We start from the raw sequence: 26,130 nt of genomic DNA on the forward strand, positions 1-26,130 counted from the left end.
GTAAGTCAGATATCCCCATAACTAAGCAATATATGTCCCCAGATACCAAGTTTTAAAGAGATACCTTTATAGAGATGTATCCATTAGACACCCAGATATGCCTTTATAATGTAGACATATAGAAGAACATGCAATCAGTACATCCAAAAGAAATGAAGAAATCAGCACGTTTGAGGCAAATAAGTGTTTACTCCAGAATGGATGTTTCAACTGGAAAGCAATTATAGACTGTATCACCTAAGAGAAATGTTGGAGATAAATGCTTGGTGCCACGAAGTGAAACTAGCACTCAGGCAAAAGTTTTCTCAGCAAGGCAATTTACTTCTTCAGAAGGGTGCTGCCTGCATCAATCATGATCACAAGAGTATACTGAATAAAGGAGAGAAGGAGGTTTTATCTCTACCACATAGTCTCTACCTCTGTGTCACTCACCCCATGGACTACGGTCAGACCACACAATCTAAGCTGACCTGATTAGCTATTTGTGAATATTCTCTTAAATAAGGAAGGCAGGGGGGGTTGTGAATTACAGTGGTGGGCCATGAAGTTTCAAAGGGTTGAATGGGTGCAGAGTGGGTAACTAAGTAAACAGAGGTGAGTTATTGATTAGAGCTGACGGGAAAGTAACTATGGGCAAGGAGCCATGGAGAACAATAAAGTTGAATTTGAGAACAAAGAACAAGGAAGTTAACAGGCTAAACCTTTGAAGAGAAATTCATTTTATGCAAGGAATATGGGGGCTTCCATTTATATAGGAACTCGTTTCAATTATATAAATTGTCAGATTTCTTCATTGGTAGATTAAACAAATAATGCATCATCAGTCATTAGTACAAGAGTGCATTTGCATATTTGAATCAGATATAACTTATATACAAAGTTTTCTTGTATTGTATATTGTTGAGAGCCCAGTTGTTTGTGAAGAAAATGTTTTTCACAATTCCTTATTGACGTCAAAGTTTATCAGCAGTTCAACACGGCAGCAGTTGCTCAAGATGTGAGTCATTCCTGCCACCAGTGGAACATTGCCAAGATCATTGATCCATGTTATGATTGTTGACATTGCCAGGAGCAGAAATTCTTTGTCGATATTGTAATCCAGGTTGCTTTAACTCTTCTTTGGTAAATGCTAGTGAAAATGGAACAGCTTTTAGTTTTTTAAATAAGCACTGATTTACAGTGTCACAACACCACATTTTCATAAAGCATATATGAATTGAAATCAAGGGAATTACTGAGGGTTCAGATCTTTCATATTTCATACTGTAGTTCTCAATAAATGAGTCAGTAACTTCTCTACTCCAAGTTGTTTCCATATCAGTTGCTCTCTAAAGCCTGAAGGAATGATCTGGAATCTGTCTTTCTCTTAAGGAAGCCAGTTACTGGAATACTGCTTCTGGAAGCTCATTCTTCCTATGCCTTGGCTTTGAATTTAAAGAGATTGTGTCTGCACCCCAGCTCATCTATTGTTGATTTAAATTCACAGATTTAAGCAGGATTAAAACCTCTCTTCGCTTTAATTTCCATTTCTGGAAGATGTAAATAAAAAAGATTTTGCACAGGTTACTTAAGTATACCACATTTTCTAGAAGTAATTAAATACCTCCTTGCATGGTGCAAGGTGGTATTTTCTTTCAATGGCGAAAGAAAATTTAAAGCGACCCTATCATTAAGGACTTACAGTTTAGAGGATAGGAATATATTTATGAAACAGTAATGCAAGTAAAGGTATGATTACAAACTGTGTAACAGGGACATGGTAGAAAGAGACCATGTAATTTCAAGGGACTAACCAGTTAGAGGAGCATTCAGCAAAGGGTTCTCTGAGGAAGTGAAGTTGGAGCTGATAATCATAAGAATGATTAGGAATGAAACATATCAAATATTGACAAAACCCAATTTCACGTGTTTTCAATCTGGGGGAGAATTGCTTCTGTCGATGAAAAGAGTCAAACTGCAAAATACTTGAAGAGATTTATTCTGAGCAAATGTGAATGACTATGACCCACGACATAGCCTTCAGGAGACCCCAAGAATATGTGCCCATGATGGTCAGGGCAGTTTGGTTTTATACATTTATATGTTTGAGTATGTACATATGAGACTCCTGTCAATACATTTAAGATATACATTGGTTTGGCCCAGAAAGGTGGGACAACTCGAAGAAATGAGAGAGGGGGTGCTTCCAGGATATCCAGAGTTTAAAATTTTCTGATTGACAATTGATTGAAAGAGTTATTGTTAATAGAGAGGAATGTCTGGGTTATGATAAGAGTTGTGGGGACCAAAGTTTTATCATGCAGATGAAGCTTCCAGGCAGCAGTCTTCAGCGAGAATAGATTGTAATTGCTTCTTATTAGAGTTAAGATCTGTGTTAATGTTAAATGTTGGTCAGCTTTTCCTGAATTCCAAAAGGGAAGAGGACATAATGAGGCATATTCAATGCCCCCTTCCCATGATGGCATGAATCAGTTTTTCAGGTTAAATTTGGAGGGACCTGGCCTAGAGGAGGAAGTCTGTTTAAATTGCTGGTGGTAAGGGAGTGGGGCCAGCTCGCGGGGAGAGGGATGCTTTGAATTTTATTTTTGTTTATACGTCTCTCCCTAAGACCCTGAAAAGAGGTCAAAAGTGTTTGTAGTTCAGAGAGTAAGTAAGAATATGGTACAAACTGAGAGTAGAGAGGGAAGCAGGGGACAGGACATGCAGGCATGGGTGTAAAGAACACTTGTTTCTGTCATAAGATCAATATGGGCCGAGCCTAGTGGCTCACACCTGTAATCCCAGCACTTTGGGAAGTGGAGGCAGGAGGATCATCTGAGGTCGGGAGTTTGAGACCAGCCTGACCAACATGGAGAAACCCCACCTCCACTAAAAGTACAAAATTAGCAGGGTATGGTGGCACATACCTGTAATCCCAGCTACTTGGGAGACTGAGGCAGGAGAATCGCTTGAACTCGGGGGGTGGAGGTTGTGGTGAGCCAAGATCCCAACATTGCAGTCCAGCCTGGGCAAGAAGAGTGAAACTCTGTCTCAAAAAAAAAAAGGAAAAAAAAAAAGAGCAATGTGATACTATTAACATGCTTAAAGGATAGTCATGTTAACATCTTCCTTGTGAAAAGGTCACTATAGTTTGTAGACTGAATTTTTAGGTCAGCAAAAAAACTTCTACAATAGAAAAGTTGAAAGACTGTAAGTCCTATATATATCATTTAGGATACCACATAAGCTGATACTACAGAAAGATGATGCTGAAAGAAGATAGGAGATTATTTCTATCTCACATAAGAAACTCTAGGTGCTTACTGTCAACTTGCTTCTCCTTCATGATGTCATTCAGAGAACCAGTTTTTTTTTTTTTTTTTTTTAATCTTCGTAGTTTTAGTATCTTCTGCCTCTAGACTGTTTTTCTCATTTGCATGGTCACAGTATGGACATCTCCAATGCTATTATTTCATCCCATAGGGAGGGGCAGGAATGAAGGGGAAGCAATTACCTTTTATGCACAAATGTAGAATTTTAACACAATACTTGTGCTTACATCAGTTCATAGAAACTAAGTCACTTGGCTGCATGTACGTTCAAGTGAAGCTGGGAAATATGTGTGACCACACTGCTATGTTATCTTGCATTACAAAAATGTGGCAGTGTCTGGTGCTAAAAAGATATTATGGAGAATGAACAATGGGGGACAATTGTTAGACTACACATGAAGCGAATTAGATGGACTTCCCTTAACCCAAAGAAGAACACAGATTTACTGTAACTGTAAGAGGAAAGGAGAAAGTTGGTACAATTAGTAGTTTGGCATAAAAAATTAATGAAATAATAGAAACAAAATGCAAAAATATAGCCCCTATCATATAGTAGTGGCTGAATAAGAAATAAATATTGAAGCTGACACTAGCACTTATAGCATTATTATTAGTAATGCTAATTACTATTGAAATACTTTTTTCTTATCAAATAATTGGTTCTAAAATGTAACATTTTATATAATAGGTGGACAAGTATTAAAACATCCTTCTGGCAATATTAAAAATATTTCCCTAAGCTATCTACATTTTATTTTTGAAATTCACTTTACTTGCATCTGCTATTTTTGCAGCTAGCAAAAGATTATGGCCCTGTGCTCACTGTTTATTGTGGCATGAAGCCCACCGTGGTGTTGCATGGATACGAAGCAATTAAGGAAGCACTGATTGATTAGGGAGAAGAATTTTCTGGCCGAGGGAGTTTTCCAGTGCTAGATAAAATTGCCCAAGGATTCGGTATGCTTCCTTTTGGGGTATGTGTGTGGGTTTGTAAGTTGTAAAAACTTGAAAAATTCTAAGAAATTGAGAAATTATAAGTATTTAGAAAAATTTATGAAACACACTTTTCATATTTTCTACCTGAGGCTAAGAATAATTTTTTATAAAGGATCATTAATCTGTATTTAAAACTTGTGAATGTGACACTATGTCCCCGTTAAACATAAAATTCAATGATAAGCCATCTAACCGCTAGTTTTCTATAAATTCGTTACAAAGACAAGTTCATTGTAAATTATGGTTAGTTAAAATAGTGGAAAAGCAATAAAGAGATGAGAGAGAGGAGGAAAATTACTGAAATATCCTTATTCACCATATATTTTGCTTCCTGGTTTTAGTCATGGATACCCAGAGATTATTTTAGGAAGCTTGAATAGTGTGCATGGAACCACATCAGTTTGGAATATTTCCATCCTCACCTTCAAATATGATTCTAAAAAAGCATGAGAAATATTAGAATCCAATAAAAGACAAAGCATAAAGCAAACATATGTTCTGAAAAGATCATGGGAAAGCATATAGTAAGGATGTATCAGAATTGATATTAAAAAAAGCTTTTTTGATTAAGTGCTGGAACTCTCTTCTGTTTTTTTTGGAGCTAGCCTTAAACTGTCAAGTCTTCTGGTGGATCACAGGGTTCTGGCAAACAGAGATATGACCACAGTGGGGTCCTGACCCCTTCTACATTGTTCTCTAAGAGGCTTCCTGGAAAAGTTTCCTATGAGCTTATTTTTTTCCCCTTGATCTGGTCTTTGCTCTGGCAACTTAATACTGAACTTTTTTGGTGTTTCCTCCCATATTTCATGGGAGAGATTTAACAAATAGATGGGGTATGTTAAAAGGAGACTAGCTGTTTGTTTAATGACTGTACCCCTTATCTGAGGAATGGAATGTTAGGAAATTCCTTCCAATGAAAAAGTGCTGTCTCACATTCTCCTGATAATTCCCTCCTCTTGTTATGTCTCCTAAAATTAACTTACAGTTTGAAAAGCCAGCCCTGAAAATTTAAGCTATGACCAGGACTCACCATGTTTATTGCTGCAGGATCACGAGCAAGCATTTTGCCTTTATGATTTTTAGCCTGCTTGTAAAACTGGACAAAACATTCAGTTTACAGAATTATTCTGAGGTTTAGTGCAGCTGGTGGATTAAGAATAGTTTAGCAATATGCAAAATTAAGAATCCTGACTGTTAAATAGTAGTTTGGGTTCAAAGAGGAGGCAGGTGTGATGAAGGGTTCAATGGGAATCCCTGAAGCTGACACCATTATATTTACATCCCTGCTGAAATGTCAATATCATCTCCTGAGATGAGAACTGTCAGCTTGTATTCATGACAATGAAGAATATTTTCTCTCTCTGTTTTTTCTTTTGTGTTGATAGGAGTTATTTTTAGCAATGGAGACAGATGGAAGCAAATTCGGCGTTTCTCTCTCATGGTTTTGAGGAATATGGGGATGGGGAAGAAAACAATTGAAGACCGAATTCAAGAGGAGGCCTTGTGTCTGGTGGAGGCATTAAAAAAAACCAATGGTGTTTATTTCTTCATATAATTAACACTAATAGTTTGGGTAGAACAAATGGGATTGTAAATAGACTACAAAACATTATGATGGCTGAAGTATCATAGTTTACTTTTTGCTCACATAACAGTAATTAAGAGGTGAAGTGTTTGGAATAACAGTCTTTTTAGGTACCAGGTTAATTGGTCTTTGATATCTTCAGCAAATGTCTTTCAATATCATCAACGGTTCATATCTCTGTGTGATAGAGGAAGGAGAAAAGAGCAAGTTAAAAAGCAAATACTTTAGACCAGGCATAGAAGTGGCACACATAACTTCTCTCATGTGTGCCACTTAGTAACAAGGCCACACCTAACTGCCAGAGAAGCTGGAAAATGTGGTTTACTCTGTGCACAGGAAGAAAAGAACATGAATTTTGGCAATCAGCTATCAGTCTTGGCCACATACGCTTAAAAAATTAGGTAACTTTTCTAGTAAAGTGTTTAAGAACAATACAGGGGTTGCCAATTACCACAAAAGTGTGGGGCTGCCATTCACCTCTCATAATGGAGTGTGGATATGAAGAGATGGTACTGCAGCAGCACAGATCTCTGCAGCACATAGATGTGTGTGTGTGCACCTGCAGGGCTGGGAGAGCAGGTGGAAGAGAAAGGGCTAGGCAGGGCAAGCAAGGGGTAAGATCATAAGATATATGTGGTTTTATAATGTCATGTATTGAATGAATATTTTTATGGGTTTAACTTTTAAATGTTTTTCAAGAACATTATTAGCTGGATAGTACAGTAGTCCATTATTTTGGACACACCAGAGTTTATTTAACTAATCCTCTGTTTTGGCCAGGTAGGTTGATTCTAGTTTTTCCTGCTCTTAGTATACAAAAGTGCAACCCATGTTCATTATTGTAAATCTCTGACTACTTTCTTAGAATAAAATTTGGAAATAGAATTAGTCAAGCAATGAATATTGAATTTTGGCACATATTATCTGTGAAATTATTTGTATTCTTAATTTGTATTGAAGCAGAACTTGTTATTAACTCGTTCAACTTTTCCCATGGTGACTATGGCCTTCTCTCAACTCCCTGACCTTTAGTCATCCAAAATCTGCTTGATTCCACTTCGTTGTAGGGACCTCACACTCTTGGGGAAGCCCATTTAATCACTAATAACACTAACAGTTGGAAGTTATTTCCACAGGTTGAGCAGAGCTAATTTACATAGTAACTTCTAATTTTTGATCTGAGCTTGCATTGTCCTTCTAGAGTTGTGGTGTTGTGGTTATCACCACACAGAGGCAGGAGGGACCTACCTATCATTCAAAATCTGGTTTAGATGATTACAATAAAGATTCCACACAAGCACCAATAGGATATGAAAGGTTTATTACTCACATAATGTTGCTTTCAATGAAGAGCAGGCTGACACCCAACCAGGTCCAAAATGACACTGAAAGAGCAGCAGGAGGATAGTGGCATGAGGTTTTCATGGCAATTACGGTTTAGGGCTGGGTTGAAGTTTCCTGTGTGCAGGTCAGGGCTTGTGTGGCTTAAACTGTCTATTTGTGCTAACGGAGGGAACTGTTACACATTTATTTTTAAAGCGTTTCCAGATGTGGGTAGAAGGGGAAGAGTTCAGGGTGAGTCTTATAAAACTTCTAGCAATCAAACATCCAAAAATGGAGCCATGCTCTTTATTGCATATATGAAGTCTATGTCTACCCACAATGTAGTTTTTCAAATATGTAACTATAATTCCAATTTCTCTCATTATTTTTATCTTTTACAAAAAAAGACAACCAAATTTTTCAACTCTGTTTTCCATGTTCTGTTTCAAGTTTCTTGAGTATTTTGATTTTCTTTTTAAGTTGTTTAGTTTTCTGTTGGCATCATGAGGATGTATCAACACTGATAATTAAATTCCATACATTAAAATATATTTTAAATGGCCTCTTTTTGTTTTGTATTCCTTCTTGTGAATTAGAACATTTTGGAAAATGATGTAAATAGGAGACTCCTTGGGGCAAAATTATCAAATAAAGTGGACTGGATTAGACAGTTTTATTTGGAGAAATACAGCAAATTTTATTTTAAGCATTTGAAGTTTATAGTAATGGTGGCATGTCCAGGTAGTTTTTATTTCTAGAAGATCTTAGAAGTTAATCATTTCCAATTATTTTAAGCAGTCAATTCTAGATTCATATGAAAATTGTGTACTAACTTCTGACTGGTATTGTTTGTAGCATCTCCCTGTGATCCCACTTTTCTTCTGGGTTGTGTTCCCTGCAATGTCATCAGCTCCATCATTTTCCAGAATCGTTTTGATTACAGGGATCAGAAATTTCTAACCTTGATGAAGTATTTTAATGAAAACTTTGAAACTGTGAGCAGCCCCTGGATACCGGTAAGGCCAAGGTTCTTTTTAGAATGTGTAATAGTTTTCTAGCTCATCTATAGCTCATGCCTACCCCATCTCTCTGCCCTATTTAAAAATGTCCAAAGCAATGCTTATCAAACTATCATTTGCAACACATTAGTGAGTTATCAAATCAGTCTAATGTGATGCAATAAAATTGAAAACATGAAGTAAGATAGAATATAAAAAAATACATAATCTCAGAGTGCTACATTTATAGCAAGATTTGTTTGGATGAAACTTTTTTGTTTGTTTTTAGATCGTCAGATATAGAGGGTAGTGATTTAAGATGGATTTCTTATTAAAGTACACAGTCAGAAAATGTTAGTAACCTATGTTTTATAATCACTAACAACTAAAATTCTGTACTGATCATAAGTTCCTGATGTGACCTACCTTCAAAGGACCCTAGAGAAAAAATAGTCTAATGTCTCTTATTTACTGGAATGGGAAACTGACCCAGAGCTATTAGGCATATTTTTCAAAATAGCCTAGCTAAGACAATGAACATCAAAATCTAGAATCTAGAATTCCTGATTCCTGATTCTGTATCTAGTTTGATTTAAGCTACAAGCCTGAATATATTATGTTGATGCCTTCCAAGGGTATTAGGTCATTAGGGTGTTGTCTAAATTAAAGCATGTTCTGTAAGCTCTAGGACGAGCAAAAACATGAGTCAGGAAAATGTGCACATTCTTTGGGGTGGAATATTTAAAATTTATATATATATGTATATGTGTGTGTTTGTGTTTTTTTATATATATGTATACGCTAAGTGATTTGGGCACTTTGTTAATCTTTCAGATGTACTATTTCTTCATTACAACAAATGAGTATGAGTTTTCAAAATTTTTAAACTGTCCCCTGGTAAAACATATATTGTGTATACTGGTACAAACACAGGGTATTAGCTCCGAGATCACTAGTTTGGTGTCTTCGAATTGTTGATTAACCTTATGAACTTCAATTTCCTCATCTGAAGAGAGGTGACAACAGGGGTAATTTCCTGATTTCCTTCAGAGTTATGGTTAGGAAATCAACGTGATTGGCCTTGAAGTTGCTTTGTAACCTGTGCATACTGTCTCTGCCTACTTTTTCAGTGCTCTCTCCTTCAGATTCAGAATGCATTCCTGTGCAGGAAGCATGTCTATTCATCTTTATCTACTTAGCATATAACCAGTTTCTGATAAATAATAAGGACCAGCGTTTGGTGAATGAATTAATGATGGATTCTTTCTTCTTTCAGCTCTACAATGCTTTCCCCTTTTTACGGGTTCTCCCAGGAAGTCATAATGTGATATTTAAAAATTATGCTCTCCAAAGAAGTTTTATTTTGGAGAAAGTAAAAGAACATCAGGAATCTCTGGACATCAATAACCCTCGAGATTTTATTGACTGTTTTCTGATTCAAATGGAAAAGGTACAATGTAATTCTGATTTGCTACTTTATCTTTGTGGGTGTTGTGACTCATTGATATGCTTTGATTTTACTGGTGAAACTGAGATATGAAAACAAATGCTGTATCCTAAAGTGTATTAATTGTTTATGCAACATATTACCTGTGTAAGCCATATTGCGTGTCTCTGGATATTTCTAAGTTCTCACCCAAAGAGACTTAGGTTTTATGTTTACCATGTTAAAGCTGATTCTTTTTTTTTTTTTTTTTTCCACTCTCCTTTTTTTTTTTTTTTTATTATACTTTAAGTTCTAGGGTACATGTGCATGACTTTTATATCATGTATAACTCCCCAATGCAATCCCTCCCTCCTCCCCCCTCCCCATGATAGGCCCCAGTGTGTGATGTTCCCCTTCCCGAGTCCAAGTGATCTCATTGTTCAGTTCCACCTATGAGTGAGAACATGCGGTGTTTGGTTTTCTCTTCTTGTGATAGTTTGCTAAGAATGATGGTTTCCAGCTGCATCCATGTCCCTACAAAGGATGCAAACTCATCCTTTTTTATGGCTGCATAGTATTCCATGGTGTATATGTGCCACATTTTCTTAATCCAGTCTGTCACAGATGGACATTTGGGTTGATTCCAAGTCTTTGCTATTGTGAATAGTGCCACAATAACATACGTGTGCATGTGTCTTTGTAGTAGAGTAATTTATAATCCTTTGGGTATATACCCAGTAGTGGGATGGCTGGGTCATATGGTACATCTAGTTCTAGATCCTTGAGGAATCGCCATACTGTTTTCCATAATGGTTGAACTAGTTTACAATCCCACCAACAGTGTAAAAGTGTTCCTATTTCTCCACATCCTCTCCAACACCTGTTGTTTCCTGACTTCTTAATGATTGCCATTCTAACTGGTGTGAGATGGTATCTCATTGTAGTTTTGATTTGCATTTCTCTGATGGCGAGTGATGATGAGCATTTTTTCATGTGTCTGTTGGCTGTATGGATGTCTTCTTTTGAGAAATGTCTGTTCATATCCTTTCCCCACTTTTTGATGGGGTTGTTTGTTTTTTTCTTGTATATTTGTTTGAGTTCTTTGTAGATTCTGGATATTAGCCCTTTGTCAGATGAGTAGGTTGCAAAAATTTTTTCCCATTCTGTAGGTTGCCTGTTCACTCTGATGGTAGTTTCTTTTGCTGTGCAAAAGCTCTTTAGTTTAATTAGATCCCATGTGTCAATTTTTGCTTTTGCTGCCGTTGCTTTTGGTGTTTTAGACATGAAGTCCTTGCCCATGCCTATGTCCTGAATGGTACTACCTAGATTTTCTTCTAGGGTTTTTATGGTATTAGGTCTAACATTTAAGTCTCTAATCCATCTTGAATTAATTTTCGTATAAGGGGTAAGGAAAGGATCCAGTTTCAGCTTTCTACTTATGGCTAGCCAATTTTCCCAGCACCATTTATTAAATAGGGAATCCTTTCCCCATTTCTTGTTTGTCTCAGGTTTGTCAAAGATCAGATGGCTGTAGATGTGTGGTATTATTTCTGAGGACTCTGTTCTGTTCCATTGGTCTATATCTCTGTTGTGGTACCAGTACCATGCTGTTTTGGTTACTGTAGCCTTGTAGTATAGTTTGAAGTCAGGTAGCGTGACGCCTCCAGCTTTGTCCTTTTGACGTAGGATTGTCTTGGCAATGTGGGCTCTTTTTTTTGGTTCCATATGAACTTTAAAGCAGTTTTTTCCAATTCTGTGAAGAAAGTCATTGGTAGCTTGATGGGGATGGCATTGAATCTATAAATCACCTTGGGCAGTATGGCCATTTTCACGATATTGATTCTTCCTATCCATGAACATGGTATGTTCTTCCATTTGTTTGTGTCCTCTTTGATTTCACTGAGCAGTGGTTTGTAGTTCTCCTTGAAGAGGTCCTTTACATCCCTTGTAAGCTGGATTCCTAGGTATTTTATTCTCTTTGAAGCAATTGTGAATGGAAGTTCATTCCTGATTTGGCTCTCTGCTTGTCTGTTACTGGTGTATAAGAATGCTTGTGATTTTTGCACATTAATTTTGTATCCTGAGACTTTGCTGAAGTTGCTTATCAGCTTAAGGAGATTTTGGGCTGAGACGATGGGGTTTTCTAAATATACAATCATGTCATCTGCAAACAGGGACAATTTGACTTCTTCTTTTCCTAACTGGATACCCTTGATTTCTTTCTCTTGCCTGATTGCCCTAGCCAGAACTTCCAACACTATGTTGAATAGGAGTGGTGAGAGAGGGCATCCCTGTCTTGTGCCAGTTTTCAAAGGGAATTTTTCCAGTTTTTGCCCATTCAGTATGATATTAGCTGTGGGTTTGTCATAAATAGCTCTTATTATTTTGAGGTACGTTCCATTAATACCAAATTTATTGAGCGTTTTTAGCATAAGGGCTGTTGAATTTTGTCAAAAGCCTTTTCTGCATCTATTGAGATAATATGTGGTTCTTGTCTTTGGTTCTGTTTATATGCTGGATTACGTTTATTGATTTGCGAATGTTGAACCAGCCTTGCATCCCAGGGATGAAGCCCACTTGATCATGGTGGATAAGCTTTTTGATGTGCTGCTGAATCCGGTTTGCCAGTATTTTATTGAGGATTTTTGCATCGATGTTCATCAGGGATATTGGTCTAAAATTCTCTTTTTTTGTTGTGTCTCTGCCAGGCTTTGGTATCAGGATGATGTTGGCCTCATAAAAAGAGTTAGGGAGGATTCCCTCTTTTTCTATTGATTGAATAGTTTCAGAAGGAATGGTACCAGCTCCTCCTTGTACCTCTGGTAGAATTCAGCTGTGAATCCATCTGGTCCTGGACTTTTTTTGGTGGGTAGGCTATTAATTGTTGCCTCAATTTCAGAGCCTGCTATTGGTCTATTCAGGGATTCAACTTCTTCCTGGTTTAGTCTTGGGAGAGTGTAAGTGTCCAGGAAATTATCCATTTCTTCTAGATTTTCTAGTTGATTTGCGTAGAGGCATTTATAGTATTCTCTGATGGTTGTTTGTATTTCTGTGGGGTCGGTGGTGATATCCCCTTTATCATTTTTTATTGCGTCTATTTGATTCTTCTCTCTTTTCTTCTTTATTGGTCTAGCTAGCGGTCTGTCAATTTTGTTGATCTTTTCAAAAAACCAACTCCTGGATTCATTGATTTTTTGGAGGGTTTTTTGTGTCTCTATCTCCTTCAGTTCTGCTCTGATCTTAGTTATTTCTTGCCTTCTGCTAGCTTTTGAATGTGTTTGCTCTTGCCTCTCTAGTTCTTTTAATTGTGATGTTAGAGTGTCAATTTTAGATCTCTCCTGCTTTCTCTTGTGGGCATTTAGTGCTATAAATTTCCCTCTACACACTGCTTTAAATGTGTCCCAGAGATTCTGGTATGTTGTATCTTTGTTCTCATTGGTTTCAAAGAACATCTTTATTTCTGCTTTCATTTCGTTATGTACCCAGTAGTCATTCAGGAGCAGGTTGTTCAGTTTCCATGTAGTTGAGCGGTTTTGATTGAGTTTCTTAGTCCTGAGTTCTAGTTTGATTGCACTGTGGTCTGAGAGACAGTTTGTTATAATTTCAGTTCTTGTACATTTGCTGAGGAGTGCTTTACTTCCAATTATGTGGTCAATTTTGGAATAAGTGCGATGTGGTGCTGAGAAGAATGTATATTCTGTTGATTTGGGGTGGAGAGTTCTATAGATGTCTATTAGGTCCGCTTGGTGCAGAGATGAGTTCAATTCCTGGATATCCTTGTTAACTTTCTGTCTCGTTGATCTGTCTAATGTTGACAGTGGAGTGTTGAAGTCTCCCATTATTATTGTATGGGAGTCTAAGTCTCTTTGTAGGTCTCTAAGGACTTGCTTTATGAATCTGGGTGCTCCTGTATTTGGTGCATATATATTTAGGAGAGTTAGCTCTTCCTGTTTAATTGATCCCTTTACCATTATGTAATGGCCTTCTTTGTCTCTTTTGATCTTTGATGGTTTAAAGTCTGTTTTATCAGAGACTAGGATTGCAACCCCTGCTTTTTTTTGTTCTCCATTTGCTTGGTAGATCTTCCTCCATCCCTTTATTTTGAGCCTATGTATGTCTCTGCATGTGAGATGGGTCTCCTGAATACAGCAGACTGATGGGTCTTGACTCTTGATCCAGTTTGCCAGTCTGTGTCTTTTAATTGGAGCATTTAGTCCATTGACATTTAAGGTTAATATTGTTATGTGTGAACTTGATCCTGTCATTATGATATTAACTGGTTATTTTGCTCGTTAGTTGATGCAGTTTCTTCCTAGCCTCGATGGTCTTTACATTTTGGCATGTTTTTGCAATGGCTGGTACCGGTTGTTCCTTTCCATGTTTAGTGCTTCCTTCAGGGTCTCTTGTAAGGCAGGCCTGGTGGTGACAAAATCTCTAAGCATTTGCTTATCTGTAAAGGATTTTATTTCTCCTTCACTGATGAAGCTTAGTTTGGCTGGATATGAAATTCTGGGTTGAAAATTCTTTTCTTTAAGAACGTTGAATATTGCCCCCACTCTCTTCTGGCTTGTAGAGTTTCTGCCGAGAGGTCTGCTGTTATTCTGATGAGCTTCCCTTTGTGGGTAACCCGACCTTTCTCTCTGGCTGCCCTTAAGATTTTTTCCTTCATTTCAACTTTGGTGAATCTGGCAATTATGTGTCTTGGAGTTGCTCTTCTGGAGGAGTATCTTTGTGGCGTTCTCTGTATTTCCTGAATTTGAATGTTGGCCTGCCCTACTAGGTTGGGGAAGTTCTCCTGGATGATATCCTGAAGAGTGTTTTCCAACTTGGTTCCATTTTCCCCCTCACTTTCAGGCACCCCAATCAGACGTAGATTTGGTCTTTTTACATAATCCCATACTTCTTGCAGGCTTTGTTCATTTCCTTTTCTTCTTTTTTCTTTTGGTTTCTCTTCTCGCTTCATTTCATTCATTTGATCCTCAATCGCTGATACTCTTTCCTCCAGTTGATCGAGTCGGTTACCGAAGCTTGTGCATTTGTCACGTATTTCTCGTGTCATGGTTTTCATCTCTGTCATTTCGTTTATGATCTTCTCTGCATTAATTAGTCTAGCTGTCAATTCTTCCACTTTTTTTTCAAGATTTTTAGTTTCTTTGCGCTGGGTACGTAATTCCTCCTTTAGCTCTGAGAGGTTTGATGGACTGAAGCCTTCTTCTCTCATCTCGTCAAAGTAATTCTCTGACCAGCTTTGATCCGTTGCTGGCGATGAGCTGCACTCCTTTGCAGGGGGAGATGCGCTCTTATTTTTTGAATTTCCAGCTTTTCTGCCCTGCTTCTTCCCCATCTTTGTGGTTTTATCTGTCTCTGGACTTTGATGATGGTGACGTACTGATGGGGTTTTGGTATAGGTGTCCTTCCTGTTTGATAGTTTTCCGTCTGACAGTCAGAAGGACTGTCTGTTGGTCTGTTAGAGATTGCTTGAGGTCCACTCCAGACCCTGTTTGCCTGGGTATCAGCAGCAGAGGTTGCTGAAGATAGAATATTGCTGAACAGCGAGTGTACCTGTCTGATTCTTTCTTTGGAAGTTTCCTCTCAGGGGTGACGCCACCCTGTGAGGTGTGGGGTATCAGACTGCCCCTAGTGGGGGATGTCTCCCAGCTAGGCTACTCAGGGGTCAGGGACCCACTGAGCAGGCAGTCTGTCCATTCTCAGATCTCAACCTCCGCGTTAGGAGATCCACGCTCTCCCCAAAGCTGTCAGACAGAGTCGTTCGGGTCTGCAGCGGCCCCGCTCTTTCCCCTAATGGACTGCAGCTGTGCGCTGTCCGCAGCGGTGGAGTCTACAGAGACAGGCAGGCTTCCTTGAGCTGCTGTGAGCTCCACCCAGTTCGAGCTTCCCAGCGGCTTTGTTTACCTACTTAAGCCTCAGCAATGGCGGGCGCCCCTCCCCCAGCCTCGCTGCTGCCTTGTGGATAGATCGCCGCAGACGGCTGTGTTAGCAGTGAGGGAGGCTCCGTGGGCGTGGGACCCTCCCGGCCAGGTGTGGGATATATTCTCCTGGTGTGCCTGTTTCCTTAAAGCGCAGTATTGGGGTGGGAGTTACCCGATTTTCCAGGTGTTGTGTGTCTCAGTTCCCCTGGCTAGGAAAAGGGATTTCCTTCCCCCTTGCGCTTCCAGGTGAGGCGATGCCTCGCCCTGCTTCAGCTCACGCTGGTCAGGCTGCAGCAGCTGACCCACACCGATTGTCCGGCACTCTCTAGAGAGATGACCCCAGTACCTCAGTTGAAAATGCAGAAATCACCGGTCTTCTGTGTCGCTCGCGCTGGGAGTTGGAGACTGGAGCTGTTCCTATTCGGCCATCTTGCTCCGCCCCTCAAAGCTGATTCTTTATCTGGGGGCAGATCAAAACATGCAAACACACACATGCACACATCCATTCAAGACTGATGATAACATATCATGGTTCCATGAAGAGAAGATGTAACAAATGAGGGAACACAGGAATGGATAGAAACCCAGACGGGCTTACTTTTGGGCAATCTCTAAGATATATTCATTTACAGATGAGGTAGGTTTGAGAAACTCTGACTTAGATAAACAGGAGGGAGAAAATAGATCCAGGAGATGATGAGTGTAGTAATCAAGTTTGTGAAATTTTCAAAGAGGCTATAATGATTGTAATTGAAGAGCAGTGTTGGGTGTAATGACTGATGGAGCTGTAAATACTGCTGTAGTTTGGGTGTGATTAGTTTAAGAAATTTGAATGAAAAATTAGATATGATGAAATAGACAATAGATGCTAGAGTTGACAGTGATTAGCAGTGATGACTTAATGAAAAGTATGTTTAAAAAATTACAAAGGACTGACTGGCTCTAGGGGGTTAGAAACTGAAGAATCAGAAAGTACTTGAATGTTTGTGAGTCCGATGTTATTTTAAATTTGAAGCAATTCTAACTGTTCACCTAATATTATCTTCACCCATAGCACACTCTAAAGTCTGGCTTAATTAGCCAGGTACTGATGTTGTACTGAATAGTATTGTGTTACTTGAAAAGCTTTTTATTAAGTAATCGTAACATGTCATTGCTAGGAAAAACACAATAAAGAGTCTGAATTTACCATGGACAACTTGGTTGCTACTATATGGGATATGTTTAGTGCAGGAACAGAGACAACAAGCACCACAATGAGATATGGACTCTTACTCCTGCTGAAGCACCCTGAGATCTCAGGTATGAACAGATGATGGGCAGGATCAAATTTCAGGTAGAAGTGGACAGAAAATACGGATAACCACCCCACCATTTACCTGCCAACACAAGGTACAACAACATTTCTATTCATTAGTACATCTACCTACCATTGGGTGGATTCAATTCAAATTAGTTCCTAGTATAAAAGGAGAATAAAATGTTTAAATAATGATAGAGATTTGAAGAGCAGAGGCCATTATTCTCCCTGCGATGGTATAGGATTCTTGATTTGGTTTGGAACAGATGCAGCAGTGTGGCATTGTTATTTTGAACAATGAGCTGTAGACTTCAATAGTGGTGGCTTTGAATTCTGATTCTACTAATAGGTGGCTTGCTTGACCTGCAGACACATGATTACTCTCCATAACTATGGTCCCTTATCTGTTCAAGGGGGATAATATGGGAAAGACCACATATTCCCTGAGCATCCTTAGGAAACTATTTACTTCTCTGGACTTGTTTCTTTGTAAATTACATGAAATTATACCTTCCACATAGAAGTTTTTTAAGGAATTATAAAGTAAAATAATGAAGAGTGCAGTGTGTCTGTCCTATATTATTAATACCTTCTGAATAAATTTTAACTTCTTAAGTTTTGTGCTGAATCAAGTTAATATCTTACTTCCTGAACTGCACTGTGTAGTTCTTAGATTATTGAAACTTAAATATTTCAGATAAAATTGACATACACAAAATGGCTAAACTACAAGGTCTTCAGTGATTCTTCAGGATCCCAGATCTCTGAGTCTGTCAAGAAAAAGTACACAGAGTAGGGAATCAAAGTTGAGGATTGAATGTCATGGTGCAATTGTATTTCATACCTGCATACCTGTGTCTACTGAGCTTTCAATTTGCCCAAGAAATGTAAATTGTGTGTCCTTTTTTTTCGCTTATGGAGGTAGTGACACGTAATTTTCCATCATTGTCCCATTTCCAACTACAATGGGACAATGATGAAGGGATCCTACAAATGGTACTTCAAGTTTTTTTCACTTCTCATAAATTCTGACTCCTGCCTTGCCAGCTAAAGTGCGGGAAGAAATTGATCATGTGGTCGGCAAAAACCGAAGTGTCTGCATGCAGGACAGAAGCCGGATGCCCTACACGGATGCCGTGGTGCATGAGATACAGAGATATATTGACCTCGTCCCCACCAACCTGCCCCATGCAGTGACTCAAGACATTCGGTTTAGAGAATACCTTATTCCAAAGGTGAGAGATATTTATGTCTATACCCTTCCTTAGGTGTCTTAGGCAATCAAATATCATAGCAGTAGAACTGTAGATTGCCTAATCTTCTATAGGTATGGCACAATCATAACTCAGGCATCCTACCCTGTGACCATGTACTTCTTTCCTTCTAGTTTTTGATACAAGTTTCTAAATATGATAGTGCCTAGACTCCCACGGGATTTTCCATGCTTTGATAGCTCTACACTCTGCCTGTCCATTAGCCCAGTGTGCTATCCTGTCCCTTCCTTTCAATTTTAGGTTTTATTACTCTTACCAATTAACCTGTATCCTATATCCCACCCCTTCTGTACTGTCCCTATGACTTACTTGTGAAAAGTCCAATACAAAAATCTCCTTCCACCCTGCCTGATTATTGGCTACTGACCTGTGCTGGAAAAGACCATGCAGCCCAGCAGGTTGATATTGTTATCATCAATGCCAAATGTGGTGGTTTAATTTTCATCAATGCCAAAAGTATTCTCAATCTTACCCAACAATCCTGCTTTATAATCTAACTCAACTTGCTTCACCATACTCCACAATGACTTTCAACCTTGAACTCTTCTCAGCCTTTCATTATCTTACTTTTAATAGGTGACCTGCTCTTCCATCTCACAGAAAAATTAGTCACTGGAAGTGGACTCCTCTAATGCTTTCCATTAGATTTACCTACTTGGCTACATTTACAACCTTTGATTCTTTTTCATGTCAGTTGCTGTGACAGATGGGCTTTCTTTTGTTCTACTGTAAGCTGTTTTAACTGTGGCATGGATCCCTTCTCTCTTACTTTTTCAATTATCTTCCTTAAATAATTATTTCTTCTTCCTTCCTCTTCATCTTCTCCCTTTTTCCTGGCTCCTTTTTATCAGCCTGTGAGCATAATCACTTCTCTTTTATTTATTAGTGACACCTAATATTTTTGGAGAACAACGTGATGTTTAGAAACATGTATGAGTTGTGTAATGATTAAATTGGGTAATTAGTATCTTGATCACCTTGAACATTTATTATTTATTTGTGATGACAGTGTTCAAGAACTTCTCTATTAGCATTTTGAAATCCATTTGTATTAGTCTGTTTTCATGCTGCTGATAAAGACATACCTGAGACTGGGCAATTTATAAAAGAAAGAGGTTTATTGGACTTACAATTCCACATTGCTGGAGAGGCCTCACAAACATGGTGGAAGGCAAGGAGGAGCAAGTTACATCTTACATGGATGGCAGCAGGCAAAGAGGAAGCTTGTGCAGAGAATCTCTCATTTTTAAAACCATGAGATCTCATGAGACCCACTCACTATCACAAGAACAACATGGGAAAGACCCACCCGCAGGATTCAATCATCTTCCACCACGTCCCTCCCATGAAATGTGGGAATTGTGGGAGCTACAAGATGAGATTTTTGTGAGGATACAGAGCCAAACCATATCATTCTGCCACTGGCCCCTCCCAAATCTCATGTCTTCACATTTCAAAAGCAATCATGCCTTCCCAACTGTGCTGCAAAGTCTTAACTCATTTCAGTATTAACTCAAGAGTCCACAATCCAAAGTCCCGTAAGAGATAAGGCAAGTCCCTTCGCCTATGAACTTGTAAAATCAAAAGCAAGTTAGTTACTGCCTAGATACAATGGGGGTACAGGCATTGGGTAAATACAGCCATTCCAAATGGGAGAAATTGGCCAAAACAAAAGGGCTTCAGGCCTGACACTAGTCTGAAATCCAGTAGGGCAGTCAAATCTTAAGGCTCCAAAATGATCTCCTTTGAATCCATGTGTCACATCCCAGTCATGCTGATGCAAAACATAGGTTCCCATAGTCTTGAGCAGCTCTGCTCCTGTAGTTTCTCAGGGTGCAGTCTCCCTCCCAGCTGCCTTCATGGGCTGGTGTTGAGTGTCTGCAGTTTTTCCAGGCACATGGTGCACGCTGTCAGTGTGTCTACCATTCTGGAGTCTGAAGGATGGTGGCCCTCTTCTCACAGCTCCACTAGCTGGTGCCCCAGTAGGGACTCTGTAGAGGGACTCCTACCCCACATTTCCCTTCTGCACTGCCCTAGTAGAAGTTCTGGCTAAACACCCTGTGGAAGCCTCCAAATCTTGAGGCTTGCACCCTCTGAAGCCATAGCCAAAGTTCTATGACTCCTTTCAGCCACATGTGGGATGCAGGACATCAAGACCCTAGGCTGCACATAGCACCGAGACCCTGGGCCCAGCCCATGAAACCACTTTTTCCTTCTAGCCTTTCAGGCCTGTGATGAGAGGGGCTGCCACAAAGGTCTCTGACATGCCCTGGAGACATTTTCCCCATTTTCTTGGTGATTAACATTCTTCTCCTTGTTACTTATGCAAATTTCTGCAGCCAGCTTGAATTTCTCCTCAGAAATGGGATTTCTTTTCTATTGCATTGTCAGCCTGCAAATTTTTGAAACTTTTTCCATTTGCATTTGAAACTGAATGCCTTTAACAGCACCCAAGTCACTTTTCTTTTGAGATGGACTCTCGCTATGTCACCTAGGCTGGAGTACACTGGCATGATTTCAGCTTGCTGCAAGCTCCACCTCTTGGGTTCAAACTACTCTTCTGGCTCAGCCTCCCGAGTAGATGGGATTACAGGCATGCACCACCATGCCTAGCTAATTTTAGAAGAGATGGGGTTTCTCCATGTTGGTCAGGCTGATCTTGAACTTCCAACCTCAGGAGATCTGCCTCAGCCTCTCAAAGTGGTAGGATTACAGGCGTGAGCCACCACACTGGGCCTACTTGTATTTTGTTAAGATTTTTTGCATCCATGTTCTTCAGAAACAATGGCCTGCAGTTTTCTTTTCTTGTTTTGTCTTTGATATTAGGGGAATAATGACCTCATAAAATGATTATGGAAGGATTTCCCCCTTTACAGTTTTTCAGAAGAATTTCAAAAGAATTTTTCTTGGTGTATTTTTAAATGTTTGGTAGAATTCAGCAGTGAAGCCAAAAATAATAGTCTTTGGCTTTTCTTTGATGGGAGATTTTTATTACTGATTTAATTTGTTACTCAATTATTATCACTTTCAGATTTTTTATTTCTTCATGATTCAATCTTGGTACATTATATGAGTCCAGAAATGTATCCATTCCTTCTAGATTTTCCAATTTGTAAGCATATATTTGTTCATAATAGTCTCTAATGATCCTTTGCATTTCTGTGGTCCAGTTTTAATGGCCTCTTTTTCTTCTCTCGTTTTACTTATTTTGGTCTTCCCTCTTTCTTCATAGTCTAGCTAAGGGTTTGTCAGTTTTGTATATCATTTCAAGAAAACCAAAACTTTCTTTCATTGACTTCCTCGTATTTTAGTTTCTATATCTATTTTGTATTTTGATTTATTCTATAATATTTATAATTTTTGTCCTTCTACTTATTTTGGATTTGGTTTGTTTTTGTTTTTCTAGTTTCTTAAGTTTCAATGTTAGATTGTTAATTGAGATTATTCTCTTTTTTGATGTAAAGGTTAATTGTTTTAAACTCCATTATCAATACTGCTTCTACTGTATTTCATAGGTTTTTGGTATGTTGTACTTACATTATCATTAGTCTCAAGAAATTGTTAAATATTTCCTCTTAATTTATTCATTAACTCATTGGATCTTTATAAGCATGTTAATTAATTTTTAAGTATTTGTATATTTTCTGTTCTTCTTGATTGCTAGTTTTATTGTACTGTTTTCAGAAAAAAAGTTGATTTGATTTTAACTTTAAAAAAATTGTTAAAACTTGTTCAGTAACTTACCATATGATCTATCCTGGAGAATGTTTCATATGCTGTATAGAACAATGTGTATTCTGTAGCTGTTGGGTGGACTGTACTGTGCATACCTGCTAAGTCAGGTCAAAGGAACAATTTAACACCATTGTTTGTTGTTTGATATTTATGTCTGAATGATCTGTCTATTACTGAAAATAGGGTGTTAAGTTCTCTACTATTATTGTTTTGAAGTCTATTTCTTCCTTTAGGTCTGTTAATAATTGCTTCATTTATTTAAGTACTTTGATGTTGAGTTCATGTACATTTACAATTTTTATACCCACTTGATGAAATTGCCCTTTATTGTTATATGATCACCTTCTTTGTCTCTTTTTACGGGTTTTAATTTAAAGTCATCCCTTGGTATTCATGGGGAATTGGTTGCAGGACTCCTTGTAGATATTAAAATGCACATATACTCAAGTCCCATAGTCAGCCCTGCAGAATCCATGCATACAAAATGTTGGCCTTTCCTATCCATGTCTTTTGCATCCCATGAACACTGTATTTTGATCTGGTTTATCTTTTTCTCTTTCTTTCAGGGCACAACAATCTTAACAGATCTGACTTCTGTCCTGTACGATGACAAGGAATTTCCCAATCCAGAGAAGTTTGACCCTGGCCACTTCCTGGATGAAAGTGGCAACTTTAAAAAGAGTGATTATTTCATGGCTTTTTCAGCAGGCAAGCAAGCTTTCTTTTTATGTGTACCTCAGGGGTCAAGTGAGGTAAGGAAGGGCTCTGCATGGAGGCTACTCTGGGCTGAACAATTTGTCATTTGCATAAGGCCAGAGGCACCACTCCCAAAGACCAAGTTATTTCTCATGGGATTGGTGACTATGTTCATAGATTCTGCTTCCTGGTCCACTACGTAGGTCATTAAAAGTTCCTCCTAGAAGTCCAGTTCTTTTTTTTTTTTTTTTTTTGGAGACAGAGTCTCGCTCTGTCGCCCAGGCTGGAGTGCAGTGGCGCGATCTCGGCTCACTGCAAACTCCGTCTCCCGGCTTTATGCCATTCTCCTGCCTCAGCCTCCCGAGTAGCTGGGACTACAGGCGCCCACCAGCTTGCCCAGCTAGTTTTTTGTATTTTTTTAGTAGAGACGGGGTTTCACCATGTTCGCCAGGATGGTCTTGATCTCCTGACCTCGTGATCCGCCTGTCTCGGCCTCCCAAAGTGCTGGGATTACATGCTTGAGCCACCGCGCCCGGCCAGAAGTCCAGTTCTAGTAAAACTTTTCTCATTTACCCTGAGAAGCCAGTTCACTCAATAAACTTCACTGAGTACCTTATATATAGCAACGCTATGCTCAGGTCCAGGCATACAAGTGTGAATAAATATTAGATCTTTTCTCTAAGAGAAGGGAAAACAAATGAACAGGTAATGAAATTCCAAGATCACAGATGCTATGCTTGCGGTTTCTTTGGGAGTCCAGAGAAAGGGAGGGAGGGAGAGAGAGAGAGCGAGAGCAAGAGAGAGAGCGAGTTTCAGATGATTTATTTGAGAGGGATAGGGGCAGAATAGTTGTAAAGTAAGTGAAATTTTCTTGCAATAAATCACATTTGAGTATCTTCCCCCAATTTTTGATGGTCCTGGAAAGAAACATGCAGCAATGTCAAAAAGTTTAATAAAAGAGAGTTTAATAAAGAGATGGTTTTGAGAGGTGTGGCCAAATAAGGGGAGTAACAAAATGTGGGGGAAGAACTCAGGACTAACATCAGCAAGAAGATGTTACAATCCTAGATCAAAAGATTCAAAGGAAGGTTGCTGGAACCTGAATAATGAGCAGATTCCTCATCAAGAGAAGCATCTATAGGTAGAGGGATGTTGCTACTGTCAAAACTAGCCTGACAGGGTAGGATGGAGGGAACAAATACTCTGAACTTTTCAACATCTGAGCCTCTGAATGTATCCAGAACCCAGAAGGGAACTACCTCCTGGGTTAATGCAGTTCTTAGAGGTCAGTTTCCTGGGAATAGAAAGGCACAAGAGATAAATACAAAATGGATCTGGAAAGAGGAAGAAATGGAAAATATTCAGCACACTTCAAAGAAGTAGGAAGTGGGTAGGAGGGTAGAAGATGTTTCCAACAGAAATAACTGAAACAGAAACAAAAATAAGAGATTTGTTCCTGTTTAATTATATAAGAAAATAAGTGTAGAGCAACCCTTGATGTTGTGTTCTCAAGATTATGTGCATTGCCCAGAGATAATCTCAAAAAAAGCCATTGCTATGTGACTTCTTATCTCCTTTTGTATTTAGGAGTCCACTATTGCACCATGAGCCTGCTCAAGATTTCTATTCATTTCACATGGCTTGCAGGCCAGCTCTTGTCCTGACAGTGGGTATTACTCTGTGTATTATAAGATCTAAGGGTTTACCTTAAGAGTTTATATTCCAGTTTGTAAAACAGATGAATAATTTACAGTTCATGTGAAATGTAGTGTATTAGAAGCATTAATGAATATTGTGGAAAACAGATAAGAGCATGAATTGTATGTCCTGATGCATCAAAGAAGATTGCATAGAATAAATAACATCTGAACTAAATCTGGAAGGATATGGGGACTATTGGCAGGCAAAGCAGAGTAGGAGACCATTCCAGATAGAAGAATACCTGGAATCTGAGCGGAATCTTGAAATTACCAATCTGTTTGAGGAGTGGTGAATCATTAGTAATGACTGGGGTGAGGGGAACTGGGTGGAAGATGTGGAACGAAATGATGCCCTAAGAATTGCCTGTGGCCACTTGGTGACATTTCTTTTTTATACCTGGCAATAATAAACTCTTGACTATTTTTTTTTAAAGCAGGTATGTGGCAAGATAGATTATCCTTTAGAATCCAGATAAGGACAAATAAATCTATTTGTCAAGTCCAGGGTCAGAAGTATATGGAGAAGTAGATACAGTGTTGTGTATCATGCCAGTTGGGATAGATGTGTGTGTGTGTGTAAATATGTCACTGGCAAGCTGCAACACGGCAGTTCCAATGTGCATGGACAGAAAAAATTTTTTCATATAGTGCATTCACAGAAATATGTGCTAAAGAATAAAAAAGAAGCCAGGTTTGGGTGTAAATAGAAAAAGTTGTAGGTTCATTAGTCATTCATTAATATATTTCTTCATTCCACATTAATTTCAGCCTCCCTGTGTGCTAACTCAGCTAAAGAATTAAATAAATAATGATCTTGTGTGTAATTTTTAGGAAAAAGAATTTGTGCTGGAGAAGGCCTGGCCCGCATGGAGCTGTTTTTAATCCTGACCACCATTTTGCAGAATTTTACCTTGAAACCTCTGGTTGATCCAAAGGATATTGACACCACCCCGGTTCACAAAGGCTTTGGCAGTATACCACCCTTCTATGAGCTTTGTTTCATCCCAGTCTGATGAAGTGTCTGGCTGCTAGATTGCGGAGCAAGGCCCTTCAGTCTCATGTGAAAAATGCAGATGTTTCCTTGCCTGTGTGTCAACCATTATCTCTCCTATCTTAATAGGAGGAAGGCCATCTCTGAGCCCTATCTCTTTTAATTGTATCTATCCTTCAAAATCCATTCCAGTTTTCCCTGTATGAAAGAAAATTTATTGTTTCATTTCCAATAAAATTATGTTTGTAACACAATCTTAAGATCATATGCTACATTTTATCTGTAGTGCATATGAAATGGAAAGCACCCTATAAATGCCATATTTTGCTCTGCTACCACAAATGAGAAATCAGAAATTATCCCATGAGATTTTTTAAAAATGTAAAAAGTATTAAAATATGAGCTTTATTAATCTCTCACTCCTATCTACCTGTCTAGGCAAATGATCTCTTGACAGATTAGCTTGTATACTTTCTTTTTTCCCCCAGTGGCTGTTAAAATATAATTACATGTATATATATGCATGTGTTGGATATATATGTTGTGTATGTGTTTATTTTAGCATGTATGTGTATGTGTATAAATGCAGGGAGAAAAGAAAAGAAGGTTACTTTAGCCAAAGGGAATGACATGATGTAAACTTGAATTAGCCAGTCTGTCCAAGGTTATCCATTCTTTTCTCCCTCAGTGGTTAAATACACACATACAGGGACACACACTGATGTACAGACATATTAAGGCAAAGGAGAGGGGAATATGTATTTGAATATACACAAACAGAAATATGTGTGTGTGTGTTTATGTGTGTATGTAGAATATAGCTGTGATTTGAAGGTGATAGTTACATAATAACATATCATAGATA

General features: G+C 38.6%; 1 protein-coding gene and 1 long non-coding RNA gene across 2 annotated transcripts in view; both read left to right on the forward strand.

Moving 5' to 3' along the window:
- LOC117069747 (cytochrome P450 2C3-like) overlaps positions 1–25,525 on the forward strand; it is a 66,407-nt gene extending 40,882 nt beyond the window's left edge. The window contains exons 3-9 of the mRNA XM_033188184.1: positions 5,693–5,842; positions 8,071–8,231; positions 9,490–9,663; positions 16,730–16,871; positions 17,917–18,104; positions 22,445–22,586; positions 25,106–25,525. Coding sequence (XP_033044075.1) covers positions 5,693–5,842; positions 8,071–8,231; positions 9,490–9,663; positions 16,730–16,871; positions 17,917–18,104; positions 22,445–22,586; positions 25,106–25,287 — 1,139 coding nt within the window. The 3' untranslated portion in view covers positions 25,288–25,525. The remainder of the gene's footprint in view (positions 1–5,692; positions 5,843–8,070; positions 8,232–9,489; positions 9,664–16,729; positions 16,872–17,916; positions 18,105–22,444; positions 22,587–25,105) is intronic.
- Positions 22,596–24,137, forward strand: LOC117069756. Its single transcript, XR_004431647.1, has 2 exons — positions 22,596–22,800; positions 23,115–24,137. It is a non-coding gene; the product is annotated as an uncharacterized LOC117069756 (long non-coding RNA).
- Positions 25,526–26,130: the final 605 nt, after the last annotated feature.

The sequence above is a fragment of the Trachypithecus francoisi genome, unplaced genomic scaffold (genome assembly GCF_009764315.1).
Source record: "Trachypithecus francoisi isolate TF-2019V2 unplaced genomic scaffold, Tfra_2.0 Contig01579, whole genome shotgun sequence".
NCBI lineage: Eukaryota > Metazoa > Chordata > Mammalia > Primates > Cercopithecidae > Trachypithecus > Trachypithecus francoisi.